Source organism: Protopterus annectens, chromosome 7.part0, assembly GCF_019279795.1.
Source record: "Protopterus annectens isolate FY-2018-M chromosome 7.part0, PAN1.0, whole genome shotgun sequence".
In the NCBI taxonomy this organism is placed as follows: domain Eukaryota; kingdom Metazoa; phylum Chordata; order Ceratodontiformes; family Protopteridae; genus Protopterus; species Protopterus annectens.
This window is the reverse complement of record NC_056739.1, coordinates 1,254,978,346-1,254,998,036: the sequence shown is the minus strand read 5'-3', so window position 1 is coordinate 1,254,998,036 and position 19,691 is coordinate 1,254,978,346. Positions and strand designations below refer to the sequence as shown.

General features: G+C 39.3%; 1 protein-coding gene across 2 annotated transcripts in view; it reads left to right on the top strand.

Moving 5' to 3' along the window:
- LCTL (lactase like) overlaps positions 1–19,691 on the top strand; it is a 499,576-nt gene that overhangs the window by 100,431 nt on the left and 379,454 nt on the right. For both annotated transcript variants that reach the window (XM_044077870.1, XM_044077869.1), the window contains exon 7: positions 3,625–3,679. In XM_044077870.1, coding sequence (XP_043933805.1) covers positions 3,625–3,679 — 55 coding nt within the window. The remainder of the gene's footprint in view (positions 1–3,624; positions 3,680–19,691) is intronic.

The window sequence follows — 19,691 nt, the reverse complement described above, 5'->3', positions numbered from 1 at the left end:
TAAACTGAGGTGGGGAACAATGACAAATGGATGGAAAAGGTAACTCAATACAGCACAACTAAAAAAAGGTAGAACTGTTGTGTTTGTTACACGTGAGGCTTGCTGAAAAAAGTGACAGTTTTAGACAGCAGACACTGAAGGATCAGGTACTTGTGTCACTGTTAAAGAAATGTTTAGTACAAGCTAGCAATATTAGAAAAGGAGGAGGTTGCAACTTGCAGATAAAAGAAGTAAAATGTTTTCTGTGTTACAAGTATGTGTCACTCTGACAGTGTAGCAAAACATGAATGTGGGCGAACAGGATATGGATGAACAGGAAGGATAAACTATGAATTATGGATTAAGAAATTCATACTCTCAAGTTTATTTTGCAGTTTCATTTACTGAAACAGAAGGCACAGCACAAAAAACTCATAAAAGCAGACTGTACATGGAATATCTATATGCACCCTGACTTTCTGTGATTGTGAGGAATGATGCATTATTTAGACATGCAGGATAAGAGTATGGCAGTACACAGCATTATGAGTATGGCAGTACACGGCATTATGAGTATGGGTGTACATGGCATCATGAGTATGGCAGTACACGGCATTATGAGTATGGGAGTACATGGCATCATGAGTATGGCAGTGCATGGCATCATGAGTATGGCAGTGCATGGCATTATGAGTATGGCAGTACACAGCATTATGAGTATGGGAGTACATGGTATTATGAGTATGGGAGTACACGGCATTATGAGTATGTAAGTACATAGAATTATGAGTACGGCAGTACATAACATTATGAGTAAGGGAGTACATAGCATTATGAGTATGAGAGTACACATCATTATGAATATGGTAGTACATAGCATTACAAGTGCCACAATGGCTTCAGAACAGTCATTATAAACTGAAGCAGATCCAAAATCAGGCCTAAATCTGGAGGATGGAGATAAACTTCCAAAGAGTTATAAGAAGGGGGGTACTTGGAATTGGATAAATATGTTCCTGATACAAGCAGGTAACACACAAACCTGAAGATCTGAGAATGGATCACCTTTCTCTTTAGACACCCACTAATTTGTACATTTTATCTTCTCAGTTTCCCTGATTAATACTTTGAGCTCTGACTGCTAGACTACACTGAATCAGCTCTATCTAACAGTGTCCACTCCCCCGGCAGTAAGGCAGAGCTCTACAACAGTACTTACATCAAGTTGTGCTTTGCTTTCTCATGAATGGCATTAGTGCAATGCAGTGCTCCAAGACTGACTATACATTAAAGCTTTCAGATACACGTACTCACAAAAGAAGTCTATAACTCTAATTACTATCTTTATTTATTAAAGGTAATTCACCCCCTTTCCTCCAAAAGTCACCAGTTTAAAGAGGGATTAAGAGGGACAGACCTAAAATTTGAGTCAAAATCGCGAACAATTGAGAGGTATGAGTAATCATCTACCTTTATTTCAGCGATTATAATAATGACTTTTCACCTTCCTACCTGATTTGTCTCACATAGTAATAGGTGCTTGAATGCTCATTGTCACACCCAGATTGTAGACTTTTGCCTGTTCTTTAATTAGATAATATTAGTAGGTACACAATGTCATTGTTTACCTCTTTTTTTATTCTGATTATATCCTCTAGTCTCAACGGTATCCACTGTTAGTCTTACCAACTCCACAACGTACTGCTTTTTCAGAGGTAACACTTGTAGCATGAAATAAACGTGTTTCCCTTCACGACAACATGCTGTGTTGCTGTGGAAAACTGTGACATATTTTATCATTCATTTTACTTTTCCATCACATTATATTTTTGGATGGTAAACTAATCTGAGATGGCTAGTTTTGGGCTTGATGATTTACTGACATTGTGTTCTTCCTATGCACAATTCATCAGGAATACAGATGACATTACTAGCACCCCACCTGTGAGCCACTTTGTGCATTGTTATATTTTGAGACTGACAGCTAAAAGTGCAGAGGTAAAATCCTGAAAAAACATAAGATATATCACATTTGCTCCAAATAAGACCATGAAAAAATACTGATTAAGTATGATTTTTAAAATGTGAGGGGCTTTAGGATAATATACAACATGGGCCATGCCCACTGAAATGGAATGATAAGAAATTAAATGATGGGGTCTACTTTATGTGCTCGAAGTCCGAGAATATCGAATACGATAGTCTTGACACGAATACAACGAAAGTGCAAAACATCGAAAATGTAAACACAAATCTCCATAGGTGGAGATTTCCGTTTACTTCAATGTAGTGCGATATCGGAGTTGGTATATTTAAGTAGCGGGGGGGTGTGGTGGGTGCAGCCCCCCATGTGGGGGGTGCAGGGGGGTTGCCCCACTGCCTACACTAGTTTAAATTCTTTTTTTGTGTGTATTTTTTTTTGGACTTTGATTGTTTCATAGTTCGATGCATATGGTTCAATCCATATGCATTCGAGCTATGAAACTTTTGAGGTCCTAAAGGAGACCCAAATGATGTTGCCACTACACAACACAACAGGCTAATAAAATATGAATAACACTAAATTTAGAATAAGGACTCAGAACTGACTGAAATCTAGATGAGGGTAGTAGCACTGAGAAAGGTGTGCATTATCAGAAGGAAACGTGATTATAACTGTGTTGTAATAGGGATCAGTACTCTCACTGGTGTTTTGGCCATCTTTTGCATCAGATGTGTATCACAGGATAACAGAAATACATTTGTTGCAGATAATGCAAAATAACTGGCAGAAATCTTTACTAGATTATGTGATTTTTTTTTTGCATGATTAAACTAATTATAGTGCCTGGCAGCTGAATGGCTGTTGAGGAGTCATGTAAAAAAAAGTAATAATAAGAAAGACTGTACAACTTAGTACAGAAATCCAAATAGGGCATATGCAACAATGAAATGAAATTAGAGGACTAGTAAGGTAATTGATGTATGAGCATGTTCATTCCCAATAACTCAAAGCACTGTAAAAGTTATGTGAGTAAAGCAAATGAGAACTTGGAATACACAACAGAAGTAACCAACTCTAGGGACCTACAGTTTAAGCTTTTGACCTCCTTTCCTGGTCCCTGGTTAAAATTTGCATTGGGTATTGCATGTAGCTCTGGAGACATAGGTTGACTGGAATATTATAATGACTGAGGGGTACACAGATTTGTAAGCATGCATTTATGAGAAAAAGGGCACAGAACCTAAATCATTTTAGTTTAGATAACAACTGTGGGGTAATATGATTTAATTACCTAGGCTAGTGACATGCCTAGTGGCTGAGACTGCATTAAAAGAACAGAATAAGGGAAAAAATGCCTGGTAAATATGTGTGGATATGCTGCCATTAATTGTTAGGAAATATTTACTTATTAAGAGGGTTGCTGACTTGCTAATGAAATACAAACTGATCAATACCCAAAAATGGCTTTGGACAGATGGAATGAAAATGTCTAATGTATGCAAATGAGGGAACAGTTCTATGATGTCTACCTAGCACACAAAACAGATAGGCCACATACTTTTCCAAATGTTGTTTTCATATGTGTTTATTCCATAATGTCAGTGCAAATAACATTCCCAATAGTAATTGATATAACTCTAAGATTTTGTTTTTCACTGCAGGCTCACGCAAAAGTCTGGCACTCATACAACAACTTGTGGCGCTCCAAACAAAAAGGTAACATAAATTCAGCTGACTTGAAGGATAGCCCTCATTTTAAAAAGAAAAGGTCTAGCTGTGATCTTCTCCTACTAGATCTGGGAGATCTTCTACATGTCTTGTTATAAATTTCCTCTAAATAATACTTTGATTTGAAAACAATATTGTCAAATATAGTTATAGATATAAATACTAGGCTAATGTCCACCAGAGTCTTTACAAGCCTAGCAACACAACACAACCCAATCGTGTCCCCATGTAACATGGGCTTCTACTTGGAGGGGTATTTCAGGTTAAAGGTTTAATGTGGGGGTGCTATGCTAATTAGAGAATATTTACTGTCAACCTCTTTCTATGACAGACATGGGGGCCAGGCTAGGGGTGAATTTTTGATTTCACATCCAATAGTCATGGTTATGTTTGAATGGGGTTAGGGATAGACTCTGTTTAACATGGATGGGGAGTCTGTTTCAGAGCTTGAGGAGCCTGTGAGACACACAAGCCTGTTTTTTAAGACTGTAGTGAAATAATGTCTGCAGGGGTCCTGATGAGTCATATTTTATACTAGGCTGACAACCACTAGGGCCCTTATAAGCCTAGCTGTGCAACCCAAGTTTAGGTCTTTTGATCTAGTAGTTTTGATGCTGTTTGTTTTGCAGATGTGCAAAAGGTTCCCCAAAACAAAGTTCAACGATGCTCAGCATAGGATATTGTATTTACTCCCTGTATCCTTTGCGTAAGGAACCTTTGTGGACATTCCAGTTGCTGCATGTATCTGGTCATGTACATACCAAATGGAGCATTACAGTCTATGATGGGCTTGATGACAGCTAAGTACAGTGATACAATCACCTCTCTACCTAGATGCCATGCTCTTACTTAAGTTGAGCAACAGAGAAGAATTTTCATATTACCTTGGACACATGATGGTCGAAGGCTAGGTTACTGTCTACATGAGTTCCCAGATCCCTGACTACAGGAAACAGCTTTTAGGGGTGTTTTATTTTGGACATAGTTACTTGCAGTGGCAGACTTCTCAAAAGGTACTATAATGCATTTGTTGGCATTGACTTTTAGGCCATGGCGTTTATCTGCATTAGCCCCTCCTGAAGAGTGTTTTCATCTTGTGGGGATTCAATGACTGTTCCTAAATTGCAGTCATTTGCAAACTTGTTAGCCAGAGGCATTTGACATTTGCTCTGACTTCCAACAAGTAGGTGCCAAAGAAGAGCAGACCCAGCACAGAGCTCTGAGGGCCTCCAGTGGTCACAGGCCTCTTTATGTTGGTAGTCTCATGGATCCCAATGTCTTGGTGCCTATCCATGAGTCCAGTAGCTATCCAGAATGTTATGAAGGGGTTTATGGCTAGTTCCATAAGTTTGTTAGCCATACCCAAATGGGGTATAGTATCAAATGATTTAGCTGGATCTAAGTAGGCAACATGTACCAATTTTCCCTCATGCATTGCTTTAGTGACCTTTTCAAAGAAGCATAATTTTCCTTTGACTAAGCCAAACTGGGATGGATCCAGTGTCTGGAAGTCTCCTATGTCCTTGTTGATTATTTCCATGATAATTCTTTACATGGCTTTGCAAATAAGTCAGACTAATAAGTATGTAATTTTCAGGATCTGTTGAATGTCCTCTCTTATAAAGGGGGATGACTGTCACAGTCCTCCATTCTCATGGTACATAGTCTGTTTTAAGACTGTAGTTAAACAGTGACTCCAGGGGTCCTGATAAGTCATATTTTAGACTGTTCACGAGGCATCCTGGGATGCTATTGGGGCCTATTGCGGCTGTGTTCTTGACTTTAGCAAGCACAGCCACAACATGCTCCCTTGTTATAGTCAGAAGGGTTATGTTTGAGGGTATTTCTTGGGGGATGGTAGTGGGTGACAGGAGAGTAAACCTGAAAATGAATTTGTCTGCTAACAGTTTGCTATATCACCAGGCTTATTGAATGTGGCTCCATTAATCGCCAGTTCAGCATATTGGTGTGTGCTGCCTTTATGGTTTCTGACATAGCTGAAGAAGGCCTTATGGTTATCTTTTACCTGAGAGACTATCTCAACCTCAAAGTTGGAATGATTTCATCTAATTAGCCCTCTTAGTTTCCTATTTAGTTTGATAGAGTTTTTATATTTATGGAAATATCGTTCCCAATTTTTGAAATATTTTTTTTCCTTTTCTTCTATATCCTGTTTAACTTTGGATGCCACCACAGTAGTTTCTGGGGCTAGTTCTGGGCCTACGTCTGGTAGGTACAGCAGCCTCCATGCAGCCACTGACATGGTTGCACAGAATTTCTGGGAACAACTCAGTGTAGGGTGCAGTGTTCTTGGGGTTTAGAGGAGCACTGAAATTTGGCAAATCATCTCTTAATAAAAGGTAGTTTGCCTTGGAATACTTCTTGACTGTTACCAGTTTTACCGGGGTTGTAGAGCTGATTTTGATTGAGACAGCTTTATGGTCAGACCTTAGGAGAAAGGATGAGACATTGGAGAGGGTGCAGTGTTCTCCCATATTTATGGGTATGGGGTCCAGAATGTTGGAGCCTGTACTGGGTGTATTAACTATTTGGTCAAAGGTGTTTGTATTTATGAAGTTCAGGAATCTCTGTGCCTGTAGATTTGAGGCTGTGAGGGATTCCCAGTCTATTGAGGGATAATTAAAGTCTCCCATGAGCAAGGTGTTAGATTGGGTGGTAAGGGTCTCCAGTAGGTCAAAGTATGCATTATGACCTTCTTGGGACATAGAGGGTGACCTACAGCTGACTAGGATATGGTGTGGGATTTTGTCTATGGTGATCTGCACATGGAGGAACTCCAGTGCATCATTCTGTCTGACCAATCTACAGGTATGCTTGTTATTGTATAATGAGACACCTGCACCTTTAGCCCTTGTCTGTGCAGCTACTGGTCTAAAACTATGGAAAGCCCTGAAACTTTGCACTTCCTGGGTACTCTATGCCTCTTTAAACCATATGTCTATATTCCTGAGTGTGAGGAGGGCTTGGAGGGAGTGTAATTTTTTGTTTAATTATTTAGGCTCCTGGCATTTGAGATTCAGTTGAGCTGATTTTTTATGTTGGTAGGTTTGTCAGTTTGGCATTACTTAAAAAAGACACTATGGGGGTGGATAAAGTCTTAGCCAGTACTCAAAAGCCTAGATGGGACAGGTGCAGACCATATTTGAAAAAGCAACATGGTTTGTTAACCATGTCTTCCCAAGATGACAAATATTGGGCCCCCTTAAAATGACACCAAAAAGACAGCCAATTATTAAAGTCAATCATCTTTTCTTATGTTGTGGTATCATCCCCAGTGATGGTAATATGCTGTTCAGTGCTAGGCCCATAATGTCTCTCATCATATAGTCCAAGGAGGCACATCTCAGGTCATCTACATCGACTATGATGGAATCGTACTGGTACCTGTGGTGTAATGACTTGAGTACATGCATGATTTGGCCGATCATGGCTGCAGATAGGAAACTAACCATTATCTTCTGGTTCAGTCTGGTTAGAGGGGGATTATCAGTATGTCTTACAATGGAGTCCCCTATGACAAGAGTCCTGGGAAGTGCGTTTGCTTGCCTTATAGACTTGTTTGTAACTCTATTGAGTGTGACAGTATCTGTGGTAGTAGGTGTTTTTTTTCTGAGTGCCCTTGGGCTTGCTGAGGCATAGATTTGCCAACGGGCAGTCTAGCAGATCTCTGTTATTTAGATAGGTTGCTTTTAAGTGCTTCAGTATATGTTAGTCTATGTGTATGTTGTGTGCTGTGTGAGGTGGGTATTGTGTACATGATTTTGACAACCTGATGTGTGCTTGTATGCAAGAGTTATCGGTAAACATGAGACAATTGCTATATTGTCTCAAGATGCCCATAGCCACCAAGTTGAATACAGTGAAGTTAGGAAATTGCATATTCATGTTGTCTAATCTTTTGATTATTGAGCTACAAGGGGTGGTATATTGGAGTAAGAAGGCTATTAAGGGTGTTTTGTTGGTGCAGACCAATAAGGGTGTTTTATTGGGGCAGATCAGTACTAAATTCTACTAATGTCGCAAGCAAAGTTTAAATCCTTCGATCTAGTGTTTCTGGTGCTATTTATTTTATGCATATACAAAAGGTCCATCAGGGCTGGATCTGTGGATGACTTATGTACCAGACATAGTTCACCTCTCAGTAACCCGTAGGAGACTGAGTTTAAAAATAGCGCTTTAAGCAATCTATGCAGGACAATGTCTTAATACCCTGGATTTTCTTGGTGAGAAATTTCTGTGGGCATTCAAACTGTTACATGTGCCTGGTCAGCTACTTGCTGAAGGGGACATTGAACTCAGTAATGAGTCTGATAAGGGTCGAGTAAACATGGATGTCATACCCTTACTTATAAGTCGGATGGCATAGAATAATTTTCTGACTACCTCGGCTACATGAAGGTCAAAGGCCAGATTATTGCCTACATATGTTCCAAAATCCCTAACTATTGGGTCATCTCTGAGAGGTGTCTTATCAATGTACTAATTAACCTGGGTGGACTTTTCATAAAAGGCACTATAATGCTCATCTTGGCAGTGAGTTTAATCCATGGCTTTGGCACCAGTCATTTGTCTGTGTTAGATTCTCTTGCAGGATATTAAAGTCATGGGGGAAATCTATGACAGCTCCCACTTTGCAGTCACCTGCAAGCTTGGTGAGCCAGAAGCCCTCGAGATTGGCATCTACTTCTCAGAGGTCAAGGCTAAACAGAGACGGCCCATCACTGAACCCTGAGGTAGTCCATTCGTGACCAGTCCCCTGGTGAAGATGGTCTCAGATCCTATCTGTGAACCAGTTAGCAATTCCAGTGAGTTACATGGGGATTTATGCCTAGTTTTTTGAGTTTGTCAGCAATACCTGAGTGGGGTATTGTATCAAATACCTTAGACAGGTTTAGGTAGGTAGTATGCACTGTTTTCCCTTCATCCATTGCCTTGGTGACCCACTCAAAGAAGGCTATCAGGTTAAGTAGGCATGCCCTTCCTTTGACAAAACCAAACTGAAATGGGTCAAGTGTCTGTAGGTTGCCAATATCTTTAGCATTCTGATGATAACTCATTTCATGACTTAATTAATCAGACTAATGGGTTTGTAATTTCTGGAGTCAGTTCATGATCCACCTGTGTGAAGAGGGATAACCATTGCAGTCCTTCAGTCACATGGTACATAGTCTGTTTTGAGGCTGTAGTTAAAAAGTGTCTTAAGTGCCCTAATAGGTCATGTTTCAAGCTATTTATGAGGCAGTCTGGGCACACTGAATCTATGTTTTTGTCATTAGCATGCGCCACCATGATCTGCTCCCTGCTAATGGCTGAGTTGGTTATGCTAGTAGAAATTTCATGGGGGGCAGGGAGTGATGTTAGAATCTTGAAAAGTTACTAGGCTATTGTCCCTGAGGCCCTTATAAGCCTAGCCCCTGTCCATCAGGGACACAGGTGGATTCCCAGGGGTGTATTTTCTGTTTCCCATCCAGTTATTCAGGTTACGCTTGAAAAGGGATAATGAGGTACTCTGCTTGACAGATGGGGGAGTCTCTGGGACACAAAATCTGTCCTGCCAACAAGTCCTATTGATGTCACAGACCAGGTTGAGGTTGCGTGTGTGGGTTACTCAAGTGGAACTTGACTTGCGGATAAGCAACATTCCCATCAAGGTGGGGTCTGAGATTGCTTTGTATGCCAGAGGTCACCTCTGAGGAGTCTGTATGAAACTGAGTAGAGGGACAGGGGTTTTAGCCGACCTGTGTAGGGTAGATGTTTGAGGCCCTGGATTCTTCTGATGAGGAGCCTCTGTGGTCTCTCCAGCTGCTGCATGTGTTTTGAAAAGGGGGCATTGTATGCAATAATTGGCCTTATAAGGGAAGAATACAGGGATGTTATGACCTCCTTGTCCCTGGATGAGATACCCTTACTTATGAGGTGGGCAATGTAGAAAGCTTTTCATACAATGGAAGCAACATGGTGGTCAAAAGTCAGGTTGCTATCAACTTGGGTGCCCAAATCCCCATGACTGATTGCGTGCTTAGGAAGTTGTTATTAATGTGATAATATGTAGAAATGTCACTCTCTCCAAAGGAGATGATGATGCATTTTTTGGCATTCAGCTTGAGGCCATGTTTCTGGCACCAGTCCTTTGTTTGGGTGAGACCCTCTTGGAGGATGTCCACATCACTTTGGGAAATGATGACCACGCCCAGCTTGCAGTCATCTGTAAACTTGGTCAGCCATAGCCCACTGGTTTTGGCCTGCACCTCAGAGAAGTATATCCTGAATAACAGAGGACCCAAGACCAATCCCTGGGGTATGCTGCCCATTACGGGTCTACTACTTGAGGTGGCCTGAGCAGAATTTGTCAGCCAGCAGGTTTGCTATGTCACTCTGCTCAGTGAAGGTGATGCCATTTACTCAGCTGCTCTGTTTACACTGTTGTGTGTTACCTGTAAAGTTTTGAACATAGCTTGAAAAGGCCTTGTGGTTGTCATTAGCATGAGAAGTTATCTTGACCTCGTAATTGGACATGTTGGATTTAATTAGTCCTCGTACTTTCCTGTTTAGTTTAATTAGTGAGCTCTTGTCGTTATGAGAGTTTTTTCTGATTTTGGCCAAGACTTTTTTCTTTTTGGTATAACCCCTTTCGGGTTAGGATTCGACTAGTGTGGTTTGTTTTTGGGGTTATTTTAAGCTTACTTCAGGTAGGTACAGCAACACATATGCAGCCATTTGCATCATTGAACAGGATTTCTGTGAGTAATTCTGCAGAGGTTGCTGTGAGTTTGGAGAGGCACAGAATTTTGACGAACTTTCACTTAACAGGATGTAGTTTGCATGAGAATAATTCCTAACTATTAAAGGTTTTTCTAGGTTTTATAAGTTGATTTTTTATTTTAACAGAGACGGATATGTGAAACTGCTTCACCAGTAAGGACATGACACAAGGGGGGGGGGGTGCAATGCTCTCCTGTATTGGTGAGTATTAAGTATGTTTGAACTTCTGACTGGAGTGTGCACCATTTGGTCAAGGGTATTTGTGTTAATAAAGGCCGGAAGTGTTGTTCCTGCAAGTTGGAGGCAGTGTATATTTCTCAGTCTATAAAGGGGTAGTTGAAGTCTCTGACAAATAGGGTATTTGGTTGAATGGCAAGTGCCTCTAGTTGGTTTAGGTACAAGTTATGAGATTCCTGGGGCATACAAAGTGGCCTGTAGCTTGCTAGGATATGGTAAGGGACTTTATCTACAGTAGAGAGTTGATTATCCAAACTAATTGGGACCTTGGGTAGTTCAGATAATCAAACATACAATTGAACCAGATTAAAAAACTTCTAAAATTTAGTTTTTTCTGCATGGAGGGAATAGACTTTTCAACCATTCAGTGATTCCAGTGGGCAATAAAGAATAATTTTCACACGAGTGGTCTACAAGCTCAAAAAACACACACAAGCAAATACATTTAATGTTTACATATTCAGACTTGATTTTTCCTACCCAAATCTTTGGAAGGCTGCTGTTTTGGATAGTCAACATTGGGATAATCGACTCTCTATTAAACCTTGAATTTGCTTGTTGATGAACTCCAGTTTAACCAACTTAGAGGTATATTTGTTGCTAATATAAATCAAAACACCTCCACCTACAGTCCCTGCCTGTGCAGCTGATGGTCTAAATGTGTGGAAGGCACTGAAACCTTGTACTGCCAGAGTACACTTTCTGTGGCTTTAAACCATGTCTTGGTAATGGCACAGATGTCTATATTCTCCATAGTGAAGAGAGCTTCTAGGGTGTGGAGTTTCATGTTTAGTCTCCTATAGTCCTAACGCTGAGCAGTAACACCTCTACATTCCTTTGGGTTTTATTGGCTAATTTGGCATTGCCAAAAATGGCTCTAAGGTGGTGGATAAATTCAGAAACTTAGAATTACTGGGTTGAAGACTAATACCTTGGAACAGCTCCACTTCACAGCCATGCTGAGAATTTCCTCTGTATGGTCTTAAAACTGAGCATGAGTGGAGTAAAATAGTAATTCATGTGTCTTTGTGCTATTCTTATGGCCAGAACTCATGATCTGCCTGTTTCATGAAGTGCTCTTCTTTGTTATTCTAGGTAAACCCACCATATTGCTCAAAAAAAGTACTGTATACTTAGATTTTGTACAGTATGATTTTGTAGCTTGCCAAGCTTAGTATAGGGGGATTTAACCAGGCTTTATTTACAGGCTCTCTTGCTGCAGTCAGTAGATTACCAGGAAGCTCGTTGTAATGGAGAACATGAACCTGTCATGAAGACTGGCTTAAAGGGAATTTTTAAAATGAAAATCAATATGACTCTTTACAGAGCTCCTCCAGTAGTCTTTGCACTCCCTTCAAGAAGGGAGATGATAAATAAGGGTTGACATAAAAGTACTTTACTGTAGTGTGTGCTGATGCAGTGGTTGGATTTCTGCCAGTGATGGCAGTGATCCAGGGTAATGTAAAAGCCTGGGGTAATGATGGCCCAAGTTACATGTGTTAAGGCTGATCACTGTTCAGCGGCTCTCCATCCTGTAAGAAGGACAAGGGATTCCTTGGTAATTGCAGAAGCTTTTTTAGAAGGTAATAGCAGCAGCCAATCAAATACCAAGTGTCTTTAAAAAGAATAAAGACTGTAGGTGCTTAGCATCATTAACCTGTGCAGTATAAGAGGAGAACAGTGGAAAATGAAGGTGATCCTTCTAACAGCACACTATCATTGCTGATACCTCATAAGAATGCATACCTCTCAACTGCTCCTCATTTTGCAGAACATGCTTGATTTTGCCTAATATTTTATCCAGTATCCCTCGATATTATTATTCAGTATGTAAGTGTTTTGCTTTTCTATAAAATTTAAGTATTACAGTCAGTAATGTCAGATGCTGGAATTTCTTGTTTATTATTATTCAGGAAAAACATGTTGATGCAAAGCCCATTGTTCCATTACATGAATTACAGTAACATTTAAGAAATGTCCTTGATTTTAGGCCTTTGCCTATTATTTTTAGCTTTATCCAGAATTACAGTCAAGAAGTTAAGAAGTATGGAAGAATGTCAAATTCCTAGACAACTCAAGAGATAGTTTAAATGTCTAAAAAGCCAGCATGCAGTTGAAGACTGTTGTTGTTATTTAGTCGCTCAGTTGAATCTGGCTCTTCTTGGCCTTAGGTACTTTTGCTCACCAGACTAGTCTGTCGAGGAATGCATCTTTAAAGTTCTTGCCAATTCATATTCAATACTTCTGTTATGTTGTCCATTCATGTTAATTCGTGCCACCTCTTCTTCTTTTACCTTTGATCCTTCCCAGCATCAGTGTCTTGTGGACTGAATCCTGTCTTCACATTATGTGGCCAAATTATGTGAATTATAGTTTTACTATCGTGCCACTCAGTGAGCAGTGCAAATTTGTTTCCTTGTGTATTGACTGTCTTGTTCTTTTTGCACCTCATGGAATTCTCCAAAGTTGTCTTCAACACTACAGTTCAAAAACTTCAATTTTCCAGTGCATAGCCATACGCTACTTCTGGGAAACCACATCTCTGATTATACATACCTTTGTTGACAATGTGATTTCTTTGTTTTTTAGAATCCTATCCAGAATTGCCATAGCTTTCTTTCCAAAAAGCAAACATTTTTAGTTTCATGGCTGTAATCACCATCTGCAAAAATCTTTGAGGCCAGGAAAATAAAATCTGTCACTTTTTACCCTTCTTTCTCACATATATGCAAATAATAGTGCAAAACCAAAAATACCATCTAACCTTTTCTAGTTCTACATGAATCTACAGGATCTTTAGCACTTCCTCACCTGCAGTCATTAGAATTTGCTATCATCTGCTAATCTGAGATTGTTAATATTTCTCCCAGCAATTTTGATTCCAGCATTTATTTTACCCAGCATTTTGCACAACATAGTCAGCATATGAATTGAACGGCAGGGTAACAATATACAGCCTTGTCTTATATTTTTCCCTTTCTTAAGTCTCCAATTTATTCCATAGTCAGTTCTAACTGCTGCTTATTGTTCTGTATACAGATTTCTCAGACGACAAGTAAGGATACTCTGTATGCCATTACCCTAGGCACTTGCCAAAATTTGTTATGGTCCATACAATCAAAGGCTTTGCAGTAGTTAATAAAGCAGAATTGATTTTTTTCTGGACATTTCTTTGCTTCCTCCATTATCTAGCAGATGGCAATTTGATTTGTGGTGCCTCTCCTCCTTACAAAACCAGCTTGTTCACCCAGCAGTTCCCATTCCATGTACTACTGGAGTCTAGCTTGTAGGATCGTCAACATTAGAAAACAAGTGTAACTGTTTAACTAAGCAAAGAAAAGGCTCCAGCTTCTTTCAAAGGCAGACTGCTTTAATGGCACACACACAAGCACTTTCACCATAGGCTTCTTAACAAACCCATTATATATCAGATGACATTTCACTTAATTAATTCTTAAAAGCATATTACATTACATTTGTTCCTATCTTGGTAATTCACAAACTAATATAAATACATCTATAAATGTGTTTATATAAAAAAACATTGAATATATGTGTTAAACTACATTAAAATAGACGCCAAAAAACATATAAAAACATATAATAAGTTATAAAAAGGATACATTATCTACGTAGAGGTCTATTCTTTAAGACTGTTCTCAATGGAATCACATCGAGACCATGTCCTACATTAGCCCTGAGCCTCACTATCCATTCTACTTCCATATTCTCTGTTTTATTTCTAATATCCCCATTTCTCTTATTAATGTCACTTATCCCTAATACTCTAAATTTAAAATTATGTTGCATATTGGTTTCTTTTACATGCTTTGCCAAGGCATTAAAGTTACTACCTTTTCTAATGTGATATATGTGCTCTCTTATTCTAGCTTTTAAAGGCCTATCAGTTTTTCCCGCATATAATTTATTACATACCTGGCAGTTAGCTAGGTAGACTACATGCTTTGTATTACAATCAGCATTAGCCCTTAGGTAGAAGACTTTACCCATGTCTGGATGTTTATATTCTATTTCTGTTGTTATATAGCTACACCAAGTACATTGTTTACATGGTGTAGTTCCTACTATTTCCTGTGGAGCTTTTATTACTTTATTGTTACATAGTCTTCTTTTCAGGGATAGATTATTTTTAAATGTAAATTGTGGTAAAGGACTCAATTTTTTTTAATTTGTTCATCTATACTTAAAATATTCCAATACTTATTTATAAGTACAATACTTATTTATTTATATATATATATATATATATATATATATATATATATATATATATATATATATATATATATATATATATATATATATATTTTTTTTTTTTTTAAACCTTTTTTCCCCTTCATGCTGCTGAGCCTCTGCTGCTCTGTGTAAGCCCTAGTGGATTTTTTTCCCTGTGGTTTTCCCCTGGCCACAGTACAGGCAACACAGGTCTGATGACCTTAACAGATACCTGCAACTCTATCTGTCCGGAAGCCACCGTTTTAAGCTTAAAATAATACCAGTGAACCCTAGTGGATTTTTCCCTGTGGTTTTCTCCTGGCCACAGTACAGGCAACACAGGTTTGAGGACCTTAACAGATACCCTGCAACTCTAACTATCTGTCCGGAAACCACCATTTTAAGCTTAAAATAATACCACTGAAGTATGTGTCCCAGTAAATAACTACTACATAAGCTAATCTTTTAATTAATGTTAGACTTTATAAGCACAACAAGAATTTACAGTGTTTTTTTGCTAGTCACCACGAAAAGCAGACGCCAGCAGCTCCTATCCTTTCTCTTTGGTTACCCACTATCTTCATACTGTTTCTGTGTATATTCTCCTGTTCTGCACTTTACCCTTCCCTGAATTCATTTCTAGCCTCACTCATAATTGCCTTTCCTAGTGCACCTGCCCTATTTTACTGTCTTCAGACTCTTACATATTTATGTTTTGCCCTGCTTTTAGCTGCTAGTAATACCTCTCTCTCCCCCTCCAAAGCTCCTCTCAATTGTAGCTTATTTTAAACATACAGCACTGGGTTTGCTTCAAGTTAATCTACTTGTGTAGCTTGAGGCCAGTGTCCTTTTGTAAGCTTACTTCTGCTCATATTTTATTTCTTTTATTTTATTTCTGGTGACTATACCTTTAGAAACTTTATATCCTTGTCTCTCAAGCTAATTTTTCACTATCTTTTTCTGATTGTTTCTATGACATCATCTTGACCAGGGTGCTAGCCCAGCCGAGTATTAGTCATTACCCCTACCCTCACCTCACTTCCTCTTCCTAGTCTTCATAGGTGCCTCACATCAGCAGGAGCCATTTTGAAACCTTCATTCCCCTTCATGCTGCTGAGCAGCTGCTGCTCTGTGTAAGGTAAAATTTTGATTCTTTGGCATTAACTGGTTTGTGATGTCTTTTCTGTTGCCTTAACTGCTTTAAATCTTACAATATTTGGTGATTATTCTGTTGCTTTATCTGCTTTAGGTCATATAGTATGTTGTGATTATATTGAGATGAATATTGCTTGCATATACAGTTTCTGGTGTACTTTTTCTCGCGACTCTAGTTTTGTGAATATTTAAAGTCTATTTTCCCTGTTGCAAGGAGCTCCAGCACCTTATGATCACGGGTAGCTTAGCATTTGAATTGTACTCATCTTATTTCTTGTTTTTTAATGAAAGAAAACTGTAAATGTGAATATTTACCAACTAAGTTTCTTGTTGCAAGGAGCAACAGCACCTTAACTTCACATTTAGATGTATCTGTAGTATTTTCACTGTAATTTCTTGGTGTAGCACTAAAGTAAAAGGAAGAACTATTGCCTGAAAGTGTACCAATTATTGTTGTCCTCAGTATCCTGGATTTCTGTTTTCCTGCTTTGTGAATTATTGCCTTGTGTATGTCTACACTGTGCTGTTGTTAACTACTGTTGTTCTGCCTTACTTTATGCATAGGTGTAAACACTGCTGTGTTCTTAGCTAGCTATGTGTGTAAGACACTCATACAATGGAAAGTAATGCTAGGTATACTGTCTCTGCCTACCTGTATTAATTTTTTTTCTCTCTACCCATGGTATTTTAGTCTCTCGCTCTTTTCCTGAATTACTTTCTCATAACTAATCTCCCTCCTCTCTGTTTTTATAGCCCTAGTGGATCTTTCCCTGCAGTTTTCTCCTGGCCACATTACAGGCAGCACAGGTTTGAGGACCTTAACAGATACTCTGCAACTCTATCTGTCCGGAAGCCACCATTTTAAGCTTAAAATAATACCACTGAAGTATGTGTCCCAGTAAATAACTACTACATAAGCCAATATTTTAATTAATGCTAGACTTTATAAGCACAACAAGAATTTACAGTGTTTTTTGCTAGTCACCACGAAAAGCAGATGCCAGCAGCTCCTATCCTTTCTCTTTGGTTACCCACTATCCTCATACTGTTTCTGTGTATATTCTCCTGTTCTGCACTTTACCCTTCCCTGAATTAATTTCTAGGCTCACTCATAATTGCCTTTCCTAGTGCACCTGCCCTATTTTACTGGCTTCAGACTCTTACATATTAATTTTTTTATGTTTTGCTCTGCTTTTAGCTGCTAGTAATACCTCTCCCCCCCCTCCAAAGCCCCTCTCTATTGTAGATTAATTTAACCATACAGCACTGGGTTTGCTTCAAGTAAATCTACTTGTGTAGCTTGAGGCCAATGCCCTTCTGTAAGCTTACTTCTGCTCATATTTTATTTCTTTTATTTTATTTCTGGTGACTATACCTTTAGAAACTTTATATCCTTGTCTCTCAAGCTAGTTTTTCACTATCTTGTTCTGATTGTTTCTATGACTTCATCTTGACCAGGGTGCTAGCCCCGCTCCGTTCGCCCTCATTACGCTCAGGCTCACTTCGCTCCCATACCCACCCCCATTACAATTACCTTTATACCTAACTATCCCTCCCTTTCCCGTCCCATTAGCCACTACAGTTCCACTTCCTGCCTATTGCCACAACCACCTTACTAATCTGTCAATCTTGTCAACACCACTTCCTCTATACCACTGTCTCTCTACCTACTCTATCTGACCATATTTTATTCCAACATGTATTATTTTCTAATATCTTCTACACTACTCCTTATTCTCTCTATCTCCACCTCTTACCACTCCAATCTCTCTGACCCACTCCTATGTTCACCAACTTCTCACTCATACAACATATATCCAACTACTTCATCTTTTACTATCTCCCCTAATCTCTTTACTACCTCTACCTCAAGTCTATATAAACTATCCATAATACAGGTTTTTAAACCTTCCCACAAAGCTAAGTCAAAACTATACAAACTCCATCTAGCATCTACTACACAATCTCTCCTCACTAAAAACATACTTTGTTCTGGAGATATCCATCCCAACCCTGGCTCCTCTTCTCTCCCCAAAACTACATCTACTTTGCCCCCATCTTACTCCTCTAACAGTCACCAACCTCAGTCACAACATTCATCTCCATCCAAATACTTAACTATTTACTCATTGAATATTCAGAGTCTAGCAAATAAAGTCACGGAGATGCACTCATGGATAGCTCTTAATACACCTCACATCCTCTCCCTATCTGAAACCTGGCTCAAGCCACAAATCTCAAATAGGGAAATACTCCCACCAGGTTATAATATCTTCCGATTTGATAGACCTGTAAAAAAAGGTGGTGGTGTGGCCATCCTCTATTCAAACATTCTTAACCTCTCACCATACCCTTCCCCAATTCCTGACTTCCTCCCAGCTGAAATCATCATCATTAACTGCCATCTGAATCCCCACAAAAAACTTGCAATTGCCGCTATCTACCTTCCTCCTGGTAACAATCTGCCCATTCTTGAAAACATCCTATCCTGGTTCTCCCACAACATATCATATGAGACACTTATCCTTGGTGATGTCAACATTGATTGGTCAAAACTCACAACTGACTCCCCTAACTCAGTATCCACCTACACGGCTTCCACCAACTTATAACATCTCCCACTCGCTTCCATAAAAATTCCCCTTCCAGCTAAATCATAGACTGGATCCTTACCAATTCCCCCCACCAATACCACAATCCCACCACCTTACCTGACTCCCTCAGTGATCATCTCCCTACCACCATCTTAAGACACTACTCCCATATTCCTAAACCCCACCTTATCAAAGACTGTCGAAAACTATCAACTTTCAATTCATCCCAATTTAACTCCATTTTCCACAACATAGATTGGTCCATCCTAAAACACCTCCCCCTAAACGATGCTGTAAGCACTTTCAATAGCATCTTCATGAATACTCTAAACTCCTTAGCTCCCTCTAGGAAGATCAGAGTAAAATCAAACCATGCTCCCTGGCTCTCCAAAGAGACTAGGTCCCTTATGAAACAAAGAGATCATGCTTGGAAAACCTGGACTAAAACTAAACAACCACCTTTTCTTTAAAAATACAGGCAACTGAGGAACCTTGCAAAAAACATACAAATAATGACAAAAAGTTATACTATAGCTCTGCTCAGCTTAACAACAAATCCAAGCCTCGAAAATTTTCGTCAACTCTCAACAATATCCTCTATCCTGGAAAGCTCTCTAATCCCTCCCCATACCCTAACTCTTCCTCTCAGGAAACAGCTACCCTCCTGAATAAATACTTTATCTCTTCCATCCAAAATTTGGTAACCTCTAAGCCAAACTCTACTTCGACACCCACCTCTCCAAGTCCCACTAACACAACTTTGTTTTCTTTTGAGCCAGTTCCCATTACTTACATCAAATCTCTACTACTCAAGCTAAAACCTTGCTCTCCTTCCACTGACAATCTCCTACATTCCTCAAACTTGCTGCTGACTCAATTGCCTATCCTGTATCTATACTAATTAATTGATCTATTCTGGAATTAACTGTCCCCACCCTTTGGAAATCTTTCTTCACTATCCCTCTTCATAAAGGTGGAAACTCCACTGACCCCTC